Raw genomic sequence first — 20,021 nt, 5'->3', positions numbered from 1 at the left:
CTCTGTGTATGTATTCCTCCAGCGTACACAGTCTCTCCCCCTGCCTTCACCCCTCCTCCCTGCCCCTACCCACTCACCATTCCACCCCTAAGGCCGCGTCACTCCGCGTGTGCTTCGAACGCGAGTGTTACCAACGGCTCGTGGAGATGGGGTGATGCGGTGGAAGGGGTGGGGGTGGCAAAAGTGCGGAGGAACGCTAGATAGCCGCTAGGCAAGCAACGTCGTTGGATAGGTGGGTAAATGGGTAGGGAGGTGAGTTAGCTCGCGAAGGGACGCGCAGCTAAATAACGGCCTGCCCTGTTTCTCTCTCACTCGCACACATTTGGGCCATTCGACCTCCTCATTCGCCACCCGTTCCTCCAGAGCCCTTCGACTCCAACCCCGCGGCGTCGTAACCCCCCCCCCTCCCGCCCTTCCGGGCCCCACTACCTTCCTCACCCTCTCCACCACCCTATGGCTCTCTTGTAGCCCCTCGTCAGCAACGCTCGGTAGATTCCCTCGCCCATTTACCTTCTGTCCCACTCCCTCTCTCGTTCCTTTGACGCTACTCGCGTCGACGTGTGCACCAGGGAGAAACCCTCTTCACGTTCACGTGATCACGTTTTCTTGGGTGTGTTTGTCCAGCACTTTTGTGAGGGAAAAGGAAAATTGGGAGTTTTATAGTGCATGCAGATGATTACGAGTTTGGGAGACGTTTTTCCTGTGACTTTATGATTTTGTTTGGACGAATTGGGCTCAACCGAGGGATTATATCGTGGTTATCAAGAGGAAATGAGAGTTGGTAGCCTAGTATTTTTATATTTGGATTTTTTATTATTTCTTTATCGTTAAGAATTAAGTTTGAATGTTGAGAATTTTGTATTGACTCGGTATAATTGAAAAAGGCGATCGTTCTACTGCTTGAAGGAAACTTTTATGTACAAATTCTGGTATTGGAAGAAATCAAAATTCCTCGATTGTGGGAAAATCTGGAAAATATGCACAGAAGTTCGGGGAAAATTCATATTTAGCCAATAAGTTCTCGCCGTGTGAGGAAAAAATCCCGGATAGCACAATAAAATTTCTAACGCTGTCAAAAATTTATAAAAATTTCTCCCCATTTCCCTACGAAATTCCCGGCACCATTGACGCCTTGGGAAAATACTCTAGTGCCACTTCAGAAAATTTTCTCCTGCTTCTTGCTAAAAATGAATGAACGATGAACTTGGGAAAATTTTCCTGTCAATCTAGAATTTTTATATTTGTGTCGAATGAAAATACGGAATATTGGCAGTTTCCCTAGGTTCAGTTGCCAAGCACGAGAATTTTCCCTGCCATTTACCTCCCCCGATACTCCAGATTCTCAAAACAACGCAACCAACCTTTCGCCCCCGAAAATTTGTCCATTCATACTCCTCCATTCGTCAGAAGTGATTACACGCATTTTTACTACGTCATCCCAGTTTTACGATACTTTTTCCACCTGGTTCCCCATCACCTATTGTCCCCCATCCTTCATTTATCCGCGCGTTACGGTACCGCTCCGGCAATATATTTTTTCACGCCAACAGTCACCCGAGTAGACGAAAAATAGCGGTGATCTTGAGCGAGGCGCCCCTCTCTCTCTCTCTCTCCCTCTCTCTTTCTCTCTCTATTTCACTTCTCGTACAGATGCAAAGAGACAAAAAGGGCAACATGCAGCGGGAAGGCCTTTATTTATGATGGAGTTCTGGTTTTTTTCTTCCTCTCGACTCACTGCCGAGGGTTTCTCGGGATTTTTGAAGGCTCGGTGAAATCAGGAACGCCGGACCCCTCGTGGGGTGAGGGGCGAGAGGGGGAGAGACTTCGTCGCGTCCAACGAGGAGACGGTTAAGTATGAGAAACTCGCCAGGACCGAAATCGATTGGCGCGCGAGAGAGTTTCCCGAAGCCCCTTCGGCTCCGTCTATATACGGGTGTACATACGACCAAGGGGAGTACCAAAGTGTACGGGAGACAGATCGAAGGTAAAGAGAAAAGAAAAAAAAAACTACATAGGAGGAGTAAAAATAAAGGGTGAGGAAAAGAAGAGGAAGAGTTGGATTATATTTCCAGCGTTTTTTTTTTATCGCAGAGAAATTATCCGAGTGAATTGCTTCCATTTCGCGAAATTTGATGTGTAAAATTTCACGATTTCCGGTGAATATGTTCGTAGGAATGGAATAATGGCGTCACACCTTTGTTGGATTTTCCCGCGAGGTGTAAAGTTGAAAGCAAAGAATATACCAAAACACGGTTGAAATTTTACGTTACAATTCTCTGCGAAAAAAGAAAGGGAAAATTTGAAGGTTTGCTGAGGAGAATTATTCACTTCGTAGGAATTGGATAAAGAAAATTCAGAATGATTTGAAGAGGAGAAATAGATTTTTCTGTATTTTAAAATGCGAGGTAGAGCCACCGCCATCTTTAAAGCCTCCGCCAGTGTCCGGAGACGTTCGGGGATTCCGATGAGATTCCGGTGAGACAAGACTGTCTGAAGATGAGTAAATGCCGGTTCTTCAATAAAATTTGTCATTGTAATAAAAATTATCAATAATTATGGTTGAATTAAAAACTTATTTGTCATGACAAAAATGGCAAAAATGTAGCACTATAATAATGACAAAAGAATCATGTTTTATTACAAACGAAATAAATTTCTCCGGGATGGAGAATTTATCAATAGACGAACAACTTCCGGCTTAAGTTTTCGGGAAATTGTGCAGAAATACCCTTAAAACAACATAAAATATTGAGCCATTTTTATTATTCCCCATACCCTCTCCCTGCACAGCCCCAGGTCTGTGGAACGAGTATTCACAGCGCCAGCGCAGCCATGATGACGAAAGTCATCTAGCCAACTGCGCGGCACTCTAATCCGTCGAAAATTTTCCCGACCCAGAGTCCAGGTATAAGGGTCAAGGGTTTGCTAGCCATGAAATATTTTATGATCGTCAACCGAATTTTCCTCGGGACGTGGCACATTCTCCACGCTCATAAACCTATTCCACTTTGGGTTCTACAAATGCCGAGATAAGAATATCTTCTTCAAAAATCGACTTGTTGTTTTGTCAACGAGACACTAACAGCCATGGTCTCTCATAAATTGGAACTACGAAAAATTGGGGTTGATAAAAGCTCTGTAACATTAACTTAAACCGGTCTCAGAATTAATTTATAAATTGACGATAAATGATATTTTTCTTTTTCAGAAATTAATTCAACTGATAACGTCATATCTCATTGATTGTCAATTAATTTTAATTACAAACAAGTGAAATGTTCGATTTTTCAATGAGATTTCCAAAAACTTCTGTCAAATTTAAAGGAAAAAGTGTCTAAATGACTCCGTTTAACAGATCAATGTCATTTTTTTTTCAAAACCGTCTCTTCAAAACAACACCAAACCTTCATTTTTTACAGATCAAATTACTATTTAGAATTTTATTCTCATATTATCCTCGCCATCATCTCCCCCTCCCCCAAAATTCTCAATCTCGAGTTCTCCCCGAGAAAAAAAAATAGTTTTCCCTCGCGTTATTTTCTTTTTCGCCGGGAAGAAAGTTGGACGAAGTGCGTAGTTCGCCCTCCCACGTTTTTCGTGGTAAAAATGAATGGCGTTGCAGGGGAATTGAGTCGCAGATAATGCGCACGCGAGGGGCTGGAAATGGGAAAAAATAAGGCCAAAGGGAAAAACCGGGAGAGTAGAAACTTCGCGGACCTTGTACATACGTGCGTGACGATCATCCCTCGCGTTTTTCCTCCCCCCCTCGAGAGCCGATCCCTGGGCGTATATATAACACCCCGCGTTCATTCTCTCTCCCCCGTCGTCGATTTCTACGCCTTCGTTCGCCCTCGATCGATAATTCCAATTTTTCCCCCTTTCTTCCAGGATTCTATTTTCACATTCTGCCTTTTTCAAAATATAACGCATTTCTGAAGTTGACTGACGTCATTGCCCTGATCAAATGATGTCTAAAAAAAATCATTATTTATTTTTTTTTCACTAATAATTACATAAGAGCGACCCCAATTCAGTCCAACAGTAGCTGAGGTATTAAAATAATTAATTTCTCTTGAAATTGAAAGAATTTATTGAATATATTCCTCTAATAATAATAATACTACTAATAATAACAATAATTAAATTTTCTAAAAATACAAATTTACAAAATGAAGAGATAAATAATAAAGTTTTACTAAAAAAAAAGTGTCTCGATTTCAGTTTTATAATTTTTCATAAATTTCTTCAAAAATCTAATTACTGACATCTTTCCAAATAAAAATCAATAAATTTCACCCCAGTGACATGTACGCCAAAAATTATAATTTATTTTTAAAAAATCAATAAAGGATAAAATTTCTTTTTGCAAAAAAAGAAATGCTAAATGTCTCACGAATCGCCTGAATACTCTTCAGCCTTCGTTTTTATTCTCCTCCACATACATATAATCAAGTGAAGCCATACAGGTTCGAGAGGACGGTTGGGCTATTGGCTAAAGATCTCGCGGAGAGAAGAGAGCCGTCAATTAGGAAAGGGCCCCGCGGTTCGCAAGGCAGGAAACGAGAGCTCGCGGCGTCGTACCCCTCCCCCTCAGCTTTTGTCGAACAAAGAGCGTAACCCCCTCCCCTACTTTTACGATGGCCCTCGATGGCTCGTAGACCCCCCTGAGCCGTCCCACTCCCTAAATATTTTTTTCCCTCTTCTGGTTACCCTCGGTCTCGCCTACCGTCGTTCGGTGAATATCCGACAACCGCGATTGCCGTCTCACGGGAAATATCGGGCCCCGGGTGAATTAATACCCAGGTAAGAAACGCGAGAGAGGTGCCTGCTGGGTGGAAATACCGTAATTTTTCACAGGTAACCGAAATACTAGGAGATGCGGGCTTTAGTGCTGATGACGGGACAATGTCACCTCCTCATTTGAAAATTTCTTGGGCACGAGAATGAGAACGAGGAAGTTATTTTTATTGCGATATTTTCGAACCGGGTACGCAGTAGGCAATTTTATGGCAAATATTTTTGTTAGAAAGCTTTGGTTTGAAATGAAGATAAACAAATAATATGATAGCGAATATAAAGCCAATTGTGATAAATATGGTGACAGTATAAGTCACCGTTTGCAGGTTCTCGATCAATACTAATCAAAACTAATTCTGAAAAATTCCTTATTTCTTCCCAAACCCCACGCCAGTATCTCCCTTCCCCTTTAAATCGCCCTTTAAATCGTTTCTTTCATCAGCAAAGTGTCATAATAACCCAGATAATTATTTAAAATAAAAATATCACGTCCGGGCGCATATATATGTATAACACATACCACTAACAATAATTTCTCCCATAAAATCAATTAAATTTATACACCCATAATTTAACTGAAATTTAATTACGATAGTCTAAATCTTATCCAAAATGATTTAATCTCCAATCATGAAAATTGTGAAATTAATTTTCTGCAATGTTCTGCCAGTAATGCTTCCATCGGTTACCTCCCCCCCCCCCCAAATTCACTCCGTTGATGGGTATTTACTTAACACAACTGTCTGAACCCTTCTGCAGTTGTCAAGGACAAGGGATTGCGCGTTTGTACATATTCACATGCCGGAAACTACCTGACCCAAAGTCTCGTTTTACTTTTGCTTATCCACAAAATTTTCTTTTTCTCTCTCTCCCTCATTCTGTCTCTCTCACACTCATCTTGTCCCTTTGTGCGCGCCTGTCTCTCCGCTTGCCCATTCAAGTGGGGATTACAGTGAGCCCACCGACGAGAATCATAAACCGATCGAGGATTAATGGTCGCTGGGCCGCCCGGCTGACGCACAGATTTGCCCGGTTGAGGAAAACGGTAATAATAGACCCTATTTACCAGAGTTGAATTTCTTCAATTGCGAGTACTGAGCGGTGGAAAATACTTGGGGAAAATTTTGGTGATTATACTGGATAAAAATTGACAGTGGGAATTATTCAAAATTTGCAAATGAGTGCCTTTAATTTTTGAATGATATTTTGAATTTTTTCATCCCCTATAAAAATTTAAAATGACATTCAGTTAAATTTTCGAGAGATGGAAAATTGAAATTTGGGAAATTTTCACTGGCGCTTCAATATATCTTCGAAGTACGACGTAAACTATTGAACGAGAGAAGTCAAGTTTTTTCGAATTAATTAATTTTATTTACCAATAAAATAAACTAATGGGATGAAATTTATAACATGGTTTAAACAATTTTTAAAAATAAAATAACTAATGAACGTTGCAAAATTAAAATCCCCCACGTCGTGACCACTGAAGGGGAAGTCTAGTCAAGAAAACCTCTCCATTGAAGTCATGGGTCACACGTACCTTCACCATAATCGCCCCCCAGTCATTTAGGAAAAGAAAAACCTTTTACCGAAAATATTGCTGCCCGACATTGTCCAACCACCCTCCGCCCCCCGGTACAATATTCGTTGAACGCGTTGAAACCAGCGCGAGCGAAAATCCCAACCTTCTGGGGCTCTCTCTTTCGTCCTTGGGGGACCACCCGGTGTGTGCCAGCTTGAAAATCGCAACGACTAGCCATCATCGAACGTGGTAATATAATGCTGTGACGCGACATCGTGTACACAGCCAGCATTTTTCGAGGGTGAAAATTTGTGTCAGGTATACAGGGGGGGCCCAGGGTATTTTCACGTCTCACTCGTTTTAGCAGAGCTACACCGTGGAACTTCAACCTTTTCAATGGACTGACTCACTCCTCCCCCTTGCTACCTCTTTTTTTCCCCAGGAATTTAATTTTCAGCCGGGACATTTCCGGTGAAGGTCCATTACTTCGGGGATTTATCGGTTTGATAAACATTTTTCCCTCCTGCGAATGACTATTTTCGTCTGGGAATTATCTTAAATCCTTGTTTAAACAATTCAATGCATCATATTACACATAGAATGTATATATATGTATTATATGCTTGTATAATATATAAAATCCATAATTATAACAATTATATATAATGATAAATTATAGATTTGATATTCGCTATTCAATTTGTCCCTTTCATCCCTGAAAGATCGCTATACGAATTTGGGGAAATGTCTGCTGCCCTCTGAAGGCGCACGAATGGAAAGCTAACTCTGACAATAATATAATTGAAAAGTCAAAATTTTGGAATATGGCTGACATTAGGGAAATACACTTTGGTCGACGTCGAGGTAAAATTCGATCTCAGTCAGATCAATAATTCCTGAGTTATGATCTTCTTAGAAAATATCGCAAAAAGTGCGATTAATCACAGACGTATCGATAACTAGACATATGATAACAGTAGATCTGAAATTCTAGTGGATAATTCCTGTTATTTAGTCTGCGATTTCCCCCCATCGACTCAACAGTTTCGGCAGTACATAAATTCGAAGTGGATTTTGGAAGAAATTTAGGGCTTATGAGGGCTTATTTAATGATGTTATCTATCTAATGGAATAAAAATATGGCTCCCTCTTCCTTGTAAATTTCCACTTGTTCGCGCCCAAGAAAATTTTTTTTCTGCTCCTCCAATAAAATAGATTTTTCCCCACTGTGAAAATATATTTTGCGTCTCAAGGATAATTGCAGGACGAAAAAATGCATGGTCAGTCATGGGCCAAATTCGCGCTGGCTTACGGTTATACCAACTCAGCACAAAGCTGTATTTCCTTTTCCGAGGATAGCGGGGTAAAGTTGCCTCCCCCCATCGGTTTTTCGAAACACCTTTTCTAGGTATACGGAGGCTTCGGCCTTGTGCCCGCGGCTCACCGGCTAATCTCAGAAGGACTCGCACTCTAACCCCTCATATATTCTACCCCACGCCGATTTGCTTGTTATTCCAGGGATTGGGTTCACCTGGAGGCTCAGTCTATAGACACTATTTTATTTTTCCCACTTTCTCGGTTATCTCTCTCCTCCCCTATTTGGGGAGTTTCTCAGCGATTTTTATTTTCATTTATCTAGCTTATTTATTTTTGAAGATTGGAGGATTTTTTTTCGTCGGGTTCGGCACCGAAATTAGGGCTACATTATTCCGCCCGCTGAGAGCATTATAATATTCCTCATTAATGTACTTTGCTTAAAAGGGATCATTAGACATGATCCTGTCTAGAAACTGAAAGGTACAATAATCATGTCATCAACTGTTGGGGTACGGTCATCGTCATAAACCCGGAAAAACTCCTCCCCCCGCATATTTCTAGTTGTCCCTAATTCAGCGAGCCCAGTGTAAATACACTGTTAACCGATTTTGGGGGGTAGGGTATGTAAAACGGCGACAATTGCTCACCTGGGGGTCCACCAAAAGTTCCCCGAATCCCTGTCGAGTGTAACCGGGTAAATAAGAAATATTAAAACCGACGAATTTCACTATTAGTGACCCCAGTTAAATACCCCCAAGTGTCAATTTTATCACTGAAAGCCCTCAACCCTCAGTTCTTCCCATTCCCTCAGTTACCAATTAACCCAGTATTCTGCGGAAATACAGTTTCTCCAATAAATTTCCCGATGAGCCCCGAAAAATAGTTAAGGGTTTACAGCTCGCGCCGAAGTCCCCTCATATAATTCCACTTTCCACCCGCCCTCTCCCCCCGCCAAAATCCTTTTCCTACTTATCCTCATACCGCAAAAAATATCCTTTATGACCAGCGCCCTAGGGATTTTTAATCGCGCGACACTGTCACGCATGACATGCCACGCGAGTAGAAATCCCTATGACACTTTCATTCTTTCTTTCTTTATTCTTAAATTTATTCTCCACCCTCCCAGTCAACACCTCAACTCTACTTTATCCACCCCAAAAAAAAACCCGAAAAATCCCCACCCAAAAATTATCACCCACACGATTGTTCCACGGGGTTTAGCTACCCTTGCATCCATATACATACTCCTCCCTCCCAACCGGATGGGCAAAGAGCCACAGTCTCTGAGAACGCATGGCCACATAGGTACATATACATTGGCAACACATACATAAAACCTATGGGAAACACCAGCAGCAGAGACCACGCTCCAGCTTGGCATCGCGTCTATGTATTTACACAGGGGGTGAGTTCCTCTCGGCCTCGCGTACCTACTACATTACATGGGTGGGTTGTGGGGTGGCGTTTGAGGAAGCGAGAGGGTTGCCGGGCGAAAGGGAGAGGCTTGCCATCGCTCTGTCCCTGGTTCACGCGCGCACGGACACGCCGACAAGGACACAACCCGTGCACTAGCGTGTGTGATGGAGAGAAAGAGAGAGAAAGGGACACCCTTGGGAGACAGCTGCAGGGCATGCGAGGGTCCGCAGGCCTGGCCGTTTACTGCGGAATACAACCTCCTTTGCCAATTCCCTCTCTCACTCACTCCTTATCTACCTCTTCCTCTCTCACACCTCCACCGCGAGTAGAGACTCACCATCTCCACTGGACTCTGTTTCCTTTCTATTCCGTTTTCTCGTTTGTGCAGGGCTCCGGCCATAGGGGGTGTGCGGGTGGGTGCGTCCTTTCTCTTCTCATACCACTCACGTTTCACGGTACTTCCTTGGAAGAACCCTTGGCGCCCCTTGTGCTCGCGAGATGCCGCGAGGGGGAGAGAAGGACTGGGTTTAAGCAAGTTTACGTAACTACGCGCTACGGTAAATTTTCGAGAGGAAGGGTCGACCTGGTGAGAGGGTGGATTTCATTGTCTAGGGTAGATCTTAGGGGGTTTTTTTTTTTTTCTGGAACGAGTGAGCCAGGGCTATCGATTTTTTGGGAGGGGTTTTTATGAGGAGAATTTTTGGAATGAAAAAGGTTAATTGGTGCGTGGGTTGTGCCGATTGATTAGATTTTTTTTTGTTTCTGTAGGGAGACTGATTTTGGGGTTAATTAGTTGGTAAGCCGGGAAAGGGTGTCAGATTACTTGATGCATTTAAATTAGCGAAATGTGACCAGTGGGTCAATTGAATTGAATTAAATCGTGAAATTCAGTTTATTCAAAATTCGAATTAAATATTAGAATTGGTACATTCGGTTAATGGGTGAATAGTTCGAATTAGTTGGACATTCAAATAATTTGAAAATTGGGAGGTGAATAGTTACTGCGCTTCGATCAACCCCCTACATACCAATCAACCTTTCAGAATTTGTAAAAGTATAAAAATTATACAAAAAGGACATTTTTTCACTAGTCCCTGGACTCAGATTTTGGCTTTTGGTGATAAAAAATATCGATTTTTGGCAAATTCTAATTTTTCACCGCACTTCGACCGCAGGTTTCTTCAGTCCCGTATAAAATTAAATCTTATGCGAATTATTCCTGTTTATTCCCCCTCCACTAAACCCCAGTATCACTTTCTTCCCCTCACAAAAAAACCGTGAATAAAAGGGGGAGAGGGAGGGGGGGTAGCGTATCGCAGACAATCGTTCACGCTCGCTTGATGCACAATAATGGGGTGAACATTAATATCAGAAGGCGACCGGTTTAACAGTCACGTGTTGCTTGGATAATTTGATCATTTTTTTGTTCCACCCTCTCTGTCCCACCACTGGCCACAGTTAGTCATTGATTTGCATTAGATTTTCGAGTCGACTGGACTCACTAACTTTGCGAAATAGCCGAACAATTGAATTGTGCCGCGGAAACTCAAAAAAATTTACTAATTCGGTGTAATTGAATTGTTTTTTTTTTACTATCCCAAAGATTCAATTTATAAAAAGGGCCGAAATCAATATTTATTGAAATCGGCTAATAAATCCTTTTTTTTTGCAATTAGTTGACATGAAACTTGATCAGTTTATATAGCTAAAAAAATGATAAACACAGATAATTATAATTTGTAGTCTAATTGGTTAATTGAGTGTTTGAATAAGGCAAGAAATTATTTCACGTACTAGTTCCGGTGATAGTTCCTCCGATAAATGAATAGTAAATAAATTCATTTTGAAACTGGAATATGTAAATAGTTAAATGAGGAACGATGAGGGGCTTTAGTCATTCGTTCAGTTGTTGTGGCGGATTAACCGGAATATTCGGGAGGAACGACGAAATGTATTTAATGATGGAGGATACGTAACCCCGTAAGAGGCTTATACATGTGCAATGTATGATTCGTAATACTTGGATCATTTTATATACACTTCCGCGAAAGATTGAACTGATTGCGACCTCGCAGGTATCAATGTGAATTAATTAATTGAGGATTGAACACGTACATACGAGGTCGGGGGAAAGGAATTACGCGAATTACCTCCATAATAAGTGAACAATTCTTAATAAATCTCTTCAAGTGTTCTTCACACAATAAAATAAACAAAATCAGCTCGACTATCAAATTAAAATTTTTACATCATTCATGTGAAATCGCAGAGAATCAAATCACTAATTAAATAAATTCATTCGCCAAATCACACCAGCAAATTCTCCGACACATAGAAATCCCGTAACATTCCCCAACTCATAAAACTAGCGAGACCTTGATCTTGAAAGTATAAAGGGTACCCCGCCCCCCCCCTCGCCACTCTTCCACCCCCCCAATCGCCCCCTCAACAGGGAAAACGTACAAGATCGACTGCAGGAGTAGCGCCAGCGGTAACTTTGAAGGTTGAAACAAGAAGAAAAATCTATTGCAGAAATGGAACAGAAGAGGAAGCGATGAGAGAACGAGTTGAGGCTGTTGGAGAAAGACATACAACAAGAGTTCAATTCGGAAGTAACCCAGTAACGTATCGAGTTACTTCTCATTCTGCCTCTCTGCTATTCCCTCTAACTCCCCACCCCTACCTCCCCTCGGCCCCTCACTCCTCCCCCACCTCTGGACGTATCGTTCGAAACGGTTCTTCGAGATATGAATGAGATAACGGAAACAGTGAATGGATCATTGGACTAGAGTACTGTGGTTACTCACTCGTAAGAAATACATTGGAAACGCATTGTAAATTCACTTTCGTTCATTCATTTTCATTTGTTGGGGGAGATGAATAAATAAATAACTAAAATATGGATGAAAAAAAATTGGAAATTGATTTTTTGATTGGGCAAGGGGAAAATTGATTTTGCTTGATGTCGTATACGTATTATTTTTTATGAAATGAATGTGTAATCGCGCATGGTCACCCTATGAGGGACACGTCGCTGAGCCGCATTTTTAATGAATTCCTGATAATGGGTACTTCGGAAAAAATTAAAAAAAAAAAATCCCATTAGTGTCTACACAATTAGGATGCTTTACATCAATATAATATTTACGACTGCTGGAAAAAAAGGATATTTCGAAGGGGAGGATTATTTGTTTCCCATATTAAATGAAAGGTAATACCAATGGTAAAGGTGTTCGACCCCCGTAGAGTGGAGTCGGCAGCCCTTTTGTCTGGATAATACGCGCCACATTTCCCCATAGAGGAGACAAAAACGTCGGATCGGGAGGACTAACCTACTACGATTAGCATTGTCTCCACTAGACAAATAATTTTAATTATTTTGTGATGTTGTTGAACGATAAATGTAAAAGTTGAGGAATGTAAAACAATTATTTTTCCTGTCTAAATTCCGGCCAATAGAGTTTCATGTTATTTTATGGTCTACGTGGTGGTTAACTAATAATTTTTAATAATTTTACTGAACGGAGAGACATTTCAAGTAAAAATTAGATCTCCAGGAGGCGAAACGAGGGATGAACGTTAGTTTTATCACAAAAATTAGCCTCCCAAGTGTAATTTTTCCAACAAAATTTGACACCTACAAAGTGGTTGATTGTCATTTCGTTCCACGTTACGCCCTCTAAAGGTCAAATTTTTATCCGCAATTTCTTTCAGCGTGGTAATTTTTTCATGTAATAATTTTTTCGAACGGTCTACATTGTTCTCCGGGGGTTATTTTTCCTACAACAAAAACGAAAAAGTTCCATTCACTCTTTTGAAAAATCAACGTTCCCCGCGATTATCTACCAAAATCCCAGAAAAAAATAAATAAACTACCCACCGTTGATTCCCCTTCAAATGAAATCACACCCCAAACCGGAAGTTAAAAATTACTCCGCAACCCCCACAAAACGCAAAACATCTATTTCATTATGACTTATTTATTTCCTCTTTTTTTTTTCATTGAAAACATTTTACGAGTGGGGTATACTCAACTCGCCAGGCCATTTTTAAAGGACCGTTTATCCGGCTTCCACCCTCGCAGGAAGGAGGGGAGGAAGCAGAACGAAAAAATAAGAGCCGAGCACGTGCAACAGGGGTTACATTATACAATGACCATTAAAAAAAATCACCAAAGTCTTTCTGCCAATAAACTCACCACCAAGTGGAATAAATTGAACAACTTGTTCTATTCCGCTTCTCGGAAAATTCCGGATGTTCGTAGAATTTCCACTTTTCTAGGAAATCATGTACGATCGTTTGGATGCACTTAATCGCGTCGATTTCACGTGTCTTAAACGAAATTTATCTGCAAATTTCAATAGATGCATGTCAATAACATGAAGATGAGGAAAACCGGAGTAAAGTGAACGGTTTTTTCATTAGTGAAAATGAAAATAAATTTAAAAAACAGCAGAGCAGAATTACATTTTTGCTATTTACTTTAAAGAATCTTATCAATGGTTTTGAAATAGTTCTGATTTCAAATTTCCTAATTGATCGAGCAAAATTAAAAATTAAATCTGAAATTCGCCCATGTGAAAGGAAAAAAATTAGTTTCTCGAATAGTTTTCTTTATATCGAGCTACGATATATTTAAACGATACCACTGACGTTCATTTGCATCAACTGATGCCCGCGAGAATGATTTCCTCCGATTCTATACTTTATTTCCCCGAAAAAAAAACATAATTTTAGAAAAATTCCTTCATCATAACTTTCTAATTTTTCGTGTCTCCAAAATTGATTGGGGAAAAACCCATTTTCCCTATTTTCCCTCCGGGACTCGACGTTGGCCCTTCCCAACCTCGTAAAATATCGTCCACCACTAGTGCCATGGCTTTCTTTACTGGCCCCAAGCTCGGACGCCAACTCCACCCGCGTGGCGAACACCACGATACTTGTTCTGAAAAATACTATCTTTTTTCGATCATTCCCCACAGTTACATTTCTTCCCCTAAAATCCATCAAACCTACGCTGACAAACATAAATTTCAATGCTACCGTTGCCGGATAGGTATTCAATTATCAATCATCACCAAGAAATCATGAAAAAAATATACATTCAACTGACGCCACGATGTTCAGATTTCATATTTAATTTTCAGGTACTGTAAAAGTGCAAGAACGAAGATTACAAGGCATCTAAATAAATGACTCAACAATTAAATGTTTCTTGTGGAAATCTGCTCTATAACAATTAACTTCTCCTCGGCATTAAAAATTTCTCTGGATATTTTCCCATTCTAAACAGTTAAAAAAAATGAAATTATCTTGGCATTGATAAAATTTCCCATTTTCTCCCCCAAACGTATGTACGTTTCGTTTTCTGTTTATTTTCCGGGAAAACGAAGCGAAAACTGAAAGTTCTGTATAATTCTCCCACGAAATTTTATTTTGCAATCCCCCGATTGTCTCAAAATTCCGCGTGATTCCGATACGACAACAGTTATCGGAATTCGTCAAGGAAAATCCAGACAAAAATTACTGTATATTGTACCCCCCTGCAACCACTATTCAACCTTCAAATCTCCCAAAATATTGCTTACCATAATTTTCCATTTTCCACGAACCATCAATTACACCTAGGTACCTCGGGTTCAATTCCTTTTTCCCACGAAAAATAAAAATAAAAGAGAATGAGAGGTTTGCGTCGTGCTACGTAGGCTCCTCTCGGACCCACAGTTGTGTAAGAGAAATAAGGGAGCGCGAACCAGCGGGACGGAGGGTGAGGGGGGGTTCTAGGGGAGACGGATTCGAGTCGACGGCGTTGCACAAACGAGGGGTTAGAACGCGACGGGAAACGACAGAGAGGGAGAATAAACACGTAGACCAGAGAGCGCCCAGAGGGAGTCGTCCAAGAGGGGATGGGGTAAGGCCAGTTCGGACGCACGAGAGCCATCAAACGAGGGGAACAAGAGAGAGAGAGGGAGAGGGAGAGAGAGAGAGAGAGATCGAGAATGCGAGTCGATGACGACGACAAGAGAAGAGAACCCCCTTCCCCTTACCCACTCGTTCACCTCATCGCCCCCCCCCCCGCCCCACCCACCACCACCTTTCACTCCCTCTGCTGCCCGCGTGTCGGTGGAATTGAGGCGGCGAACGGCGTCGCGAGTCCGCGGAAAGCTGGCGTCTCTCGGCCACAGTTGAGCGTCGCGATTCGTCACGTGAGGGTCTAATTTCAATTTACGCGCGATAATAAAAAATGTCAAAATTTCAAGACTAAAATAAAAATAAAATTAATAATTGCAAAGCAACAAGCCCATCGAGACAAATTAGCGGAAAAATTGATTGATACAAAAAAAAAAATTTCCCACCGCATGAGAATAATAAGGGCACAAGTCAAAAAAATCTTGAATATTTCACGTGTAATTCCAAAATAAAACGGATGAAACAGAGGGGTTGGAGAAGCGAGTAGTGGGGATAAGGGGATTGGACGAGTGATTTGCCGATACCCGTAGAGTACAGGCGGGGAGGGGGTGAGTACGACTGGCCACGGCGAGGGGGACAAGAGGACAGTGAAAAATAAGTGTGTGGTGGGGGTAGAACACGTTTACGTGCCGAAACGTGTGCGAAGGGAGCTGTTGGAGTCTTCAGTTGAGGTCGAGCAGCCGTCGGGGCAACATACCCTTAGTTACTACATTGGGAATAAATAATAAAGTTCAACCTGTTAATACCTGTTATCAAACAGTTGAAAAATATTCTCAGTGTCTGTTGTGTGTAGTGCACGAGGAAAATTAATATCACTGTGGATATTTAATCCTGAGTTCAGTGAATACAAGTGGGAGATACCGCTGAGTAGCGCAGTGATCAACAGTGCCAAAGATAATTCCAACTTGATATATATATATATATAAATACATATTTTCCTTTTATTCCCCGCCAAAGACAACAAAATAGTGAGGGGAAAAAAATACACAACAAACTAAATAAAATTGACAATCTTATCAGTGTTGAGTGACAGTTAATCAGTGAAGTATTTCGAATTCATCAGTTTCTGGAATTTTAAAAACTCATCAATCCCCGAATAAAATCTCAACGAATAATTTTCCCGCGCGGAAGTCGGTGTGTGCCCCCCCCCCCTCTCCCTCCACTGAAGTAGTGGGAGGTTGTTTCATTCATAAAAAAACTCTTTATTACGGCGGCGCATGTGCTATTCCACGGGCTCTCAACCGGCTCGAGTACCACAATAAACAATTTCGATAAAACGGTTGATACTCTACAGAAAGAAAAAGTCAAAAAAATAACTAAAATGCGAGGTGAATCAGCGCGTCCGGGGAAACGTCCCCTACGTGCTTTATCAGCATCGGAGAAGATGGAAGCGATACAGCGTGTACATGAGGGTGAGAGTAAAGCGTCAGTGGCCCGTGACATAGGTGTACCAGAATCAACCCTCCGTGGTTGGTGTAAATCAGAGCAAAAGATTCGTGGAATGGCGAGAAATTCATCGACCCCAGACAGTGAGGCGCATTCACCAATTTCATCAGCAGCAAATTTGACAATTGCCCACAATAATCACTCCAGCGAAGAGGAGGGACCCTGTGCCAAACGATCAAAAGTGGAGATGCCCGCAAGTTCCTCTTATACGAATGAAAATTCGGAGAACGATGCACGAATGAGTGAAGCATCGCGAATTGATTATATGACAAATTTGATGACAAGTATGGCAGGAATGAGACCGGAAAACAGTGCACTATTGCTTCAACAATTAAGTCTACTTTCGGGTGGTGCAAATCCATTGGCAAAGGGATTGCTGAATATGCCAATGGTGCCCCACAGCAGTGCAGTTGGACTTGTTGAAAATGGCCTTCAATACACCAAGAGCAATGCTGTTAATGCTGTCAAGAGGCACAGCCTATCCGCAATAGCACCTGCCCAAACGGAAGCTGTTAAATCATCGAGAAAAAGTCTTCCACCAGCTGCTGAAGCACCACACACACCAGTACCTACATCACCGAGGAAGACCAGTGATACAACTACAAGAGAGAAAAAAGATAATCAACCAAATTATCAGAATCATCAGAACAGAAGGGCTGATGAAACACTCTGGATGTGGTTGAGACAGCAACAACAGTTACTCGGTCAACAATCAGCTGCTTTCAATCTCAGTAATAATCAGGGAGATGGGTCGTGGTTCTGGCAATGGTACAAACAGTACAATTATCCATCTCCACCACAAACAGCCACCCCTGTTGCCAAAAAATCACCAAGCAAAACGAGAGCCCTACTTGATAGTGTTTTGTGTAATAATAATAATGAAAATGTTAATCATTTTATCGTGGGAGAGGAGAGTGACGAGAGAGAGAGTGGTATCAGCAGTGAGGAGGCTATCGAGCATGGAGAGAAATTTGTCCAGTGGCTTGAGAAATGCAGTGAACCCGCTGTCAGCAGGGTGCAGCTCATTCAGTTTAAATATCTTATTGATAATCTCAAGGCCTGCAGAAAGAAGAATACTACGGCAAAACAGAGTAGGAAGTAAGAGCGCTGTGATGGAAGGAGGAAGTCAGATTACTTATAGTTGTAAATAAAATTATATACCAAATTTTTCGGAGAGATGTGGCACTGTTGAGAGAAAAGTTTTTTGGGGCCCTTTTGACATCTACAGTGGCCCGGGAGGAGATGAGGCGAGCCGTACTGGGGCATATCAGTAATTTATGGAGGGGGGAGGGGGGTATTCCGATTTCTGGAGATGTCAAAGTAATGCTTGGGATTTTCATGGAAATTTTTCAGACAGATGAACAGAAAATAATTTAACTGGCTCTTATCAATTTCGGAGGGGGGATTTTAAAAATTATTGGAATAGAACTTTTAATTGTCAATTTCCGGATTTCGAAAACGATTTTCAAAACGATTTCAGATTTTTTTTTCCATACGTTTACGAAACATTTGCAAAATTGTTCGCATAATTATTCAGATGGAATCGAACTAGATTTCTCATTTTCAACTAGAAGTGACAAATTTTACTCATTTTTTTTGTAAATATTTCGGCAGCTATTGAAGTTTCAAAAAATGGCGCCAAGACTATGTATGATTTAAAATTATCAACAAAAAATTTATCCCTCCAAAAATTTTCTTTAAGATGATTTTAAGCTAAAATATCGGCAAACTAAATGGATTTTTTCGCCTTTTTAAAAACAATAAAATATTCACTTCTGCGGTTTGAAAAAAAATACGAAAAAAAAATGTTTATCCCGGAGAGCCACCTAGGAAACATTTCATCAAACAAACTAGTTGACACTCCGACTACACGCATACATGCAGAACTACCCGAAATAAGAAAAACTGCATCACAACCGAGGGCCAAAATAAAACATGAAATTTCTCGTCGAGATAATTAAAACTCCTCAATGGGTCACTCACCAGTGCCAGGGGTTTGCTCAGCGGTTCGTAGGCAAGATGATCGCTGACAAATTTGGCGCAGCCCAGCCACGTGTGTAGCTGCGGATATGGCAGCGTGCTCGGTTTTATGTTCGTCGATACGAATTTCTAAACAAAAAAAAATCAAACCAATGTAATTAATTAATATTAAACGTCATAGCAATTAAGAAAACTCATTTGACCCTCGACGTCATTCAACGCTTAAACGCCGAATTACTTCTACCTAAAGTGTAAATTGTTGTTCGCAAGATAATATTTTATGTAAATAATGTAACGAGCGTTCGTGTGATGGGCTTTGAAAATTTTTAGATAAAATAAACAAAAAGTTTAATATAACTTTATCAAAGTGAGTATTGACGTCGAGATTATTTTATACACTGGTCGCTCGTGTCACTCGATTATTAATCGTGTCTCAAAATGCAATTACCAGAATTTAAATCGATTATGTAAAATAATTCTTCATCATTTTTAGTTTAACAAGGGCGCGAGTAAATAACTGTGACACTTGACAACCGGCGTAGAGTGAAAATTTAAGAGTTTAAATGATTAAAGATAGTTTATAATTGATATTAAAACCAAAGCGATGATAGATGGCCAGCGTGAATGGCCTGTTGTACATAAAGGCATGACTGCGCTCGTTAAATTCATTGAGTAAGAGGATTCAAGTGGTTTACGATGGAATTAGGTAATTTAAAATGACAAGAAAACACGATGCGCATAACATACTGTAGTTACATATAAAGGCATGTATGGATAAATGTATAGTGGAGTTTATTTTTATTATTTAGAAAGGAAAAAATGAATTAGTGGGAATGGTTCAGAGTTTGAGTGTAATAGATGAAATTTTCATGAATTGCAGTTAAATTTATCGTGTGTTAATGAAAAATTAAAAGGATTGAGTCTCAATGATATTATGCTATTTCAAACATTCCTGTAAATCCTCGATTATTTCGTTATGTTTAGTTTTTTTTGCACCTGATTGTACTGAACAGAGCAAAACAGAAATTTAAGAATTTTTTTTTCGGTCGTTTCATTATTTTTTTTGGCTTCAATTAAATTTTTTATAAACGAAAATGCCTTTGTACGATTTGAAAGTCATTGATAATTATTTAATTGAATATTTATCAACTATGAGTTATTAAAAAACAAAAATCCAACATTTGTTTTGTTATTTATGATACATCTTTTGTTTCTCGGGTAGTTTTGAGGGATTATCTGATTATTTTTCTATTTGATTGAAGATTTCATTCTTATAAAACTTTTACTAAATCTCTTTTCGACAAATTGGTTAATTTAAAAAAATATCAGACAATTCCTCTAGACTCCCTTATACCTAATCCCAATCCCAGAACAATAAAAACAGAACTTTAATTTTAATTCTGCTTAAATTCGTGCTTCTGTCTTCCCTTTATACCGTTAATTATCAACATGTCCCCCCCAAGGCATTTTAACTTTCGAAATGAATTAACACAAGGATTTCTCTGAAAACAACCCTTTTTATTCCTAAACTTCCCTTTAAAAAACTGTTATATTTGACCTTAGATCCCGA

At 40.4% G+C, this 20,021-nt stretch overlaps 2 protein-coding genes across 5 annotated transcripts in view; one reads left to right on the top strand and one right to left on the bottom strand.

Annotated features, from left to right (window-relative positions):
- Positions 1–20,021, bottom strand: part of Lobo (lost boys) — a 51,478-nt gene that overhangs the window by 29,628 nt on the left and 1,829 nt on the right. For all 4 annotated transcript variants that reach the window (XR_010299079.1, XR_010299078.1, XM_064122384.1 and 1 more), the window contains exon 3: positions 18,455–18,580. Coding sequence is in view for 2 of the 4 variants with exons in the window: in XM_064122384.1 (XP_063978454.1) it covers positions 18,455–18,580 (126 nt within the window). In the remaining 2 variants the exon portion in view is untranslated. The remainder of the gene's footprint in view (positions 1–18,454; positions 18,581–20,021) is intronic.
- Positions 15,214–19,629, top strand: LOC135163166 (protein distal antenna-like). The gene has a single exon (XM_064122417.1). It carries the CDS (start codon positions 16,347–16,349, stop codon positions 17,571–17,573), a length of 1,227 nt encoding a protein of 408 aa, XP_063978487.1. The 5' UTR covers positions 15,214–16,346; the 3' UTR covers positions 17,574–19,629.

Source organism: Diachasmimorpha longicaudata, chromosome 5 (genome assembly GCF_034640455.1).
Source record: "Diachasmimorpha longicaudata isolate KC_UGA_2023 chromosome 5, iyDiaLong2, whole genome shotgun sequence".
Classification (NCBI taxonomy): Eukaryota; Metazoa; Arthropoda; class Insecta; order Hymenoptera; family Braconidae; genus Diachasmimorpha; species Diachasmimorpha longicaudata.
The sequence above is the reverse complement of the archived record's forward strand: the minus strand, read 5'-3'. Positions and strand labels throughout refer to the sequence as shown.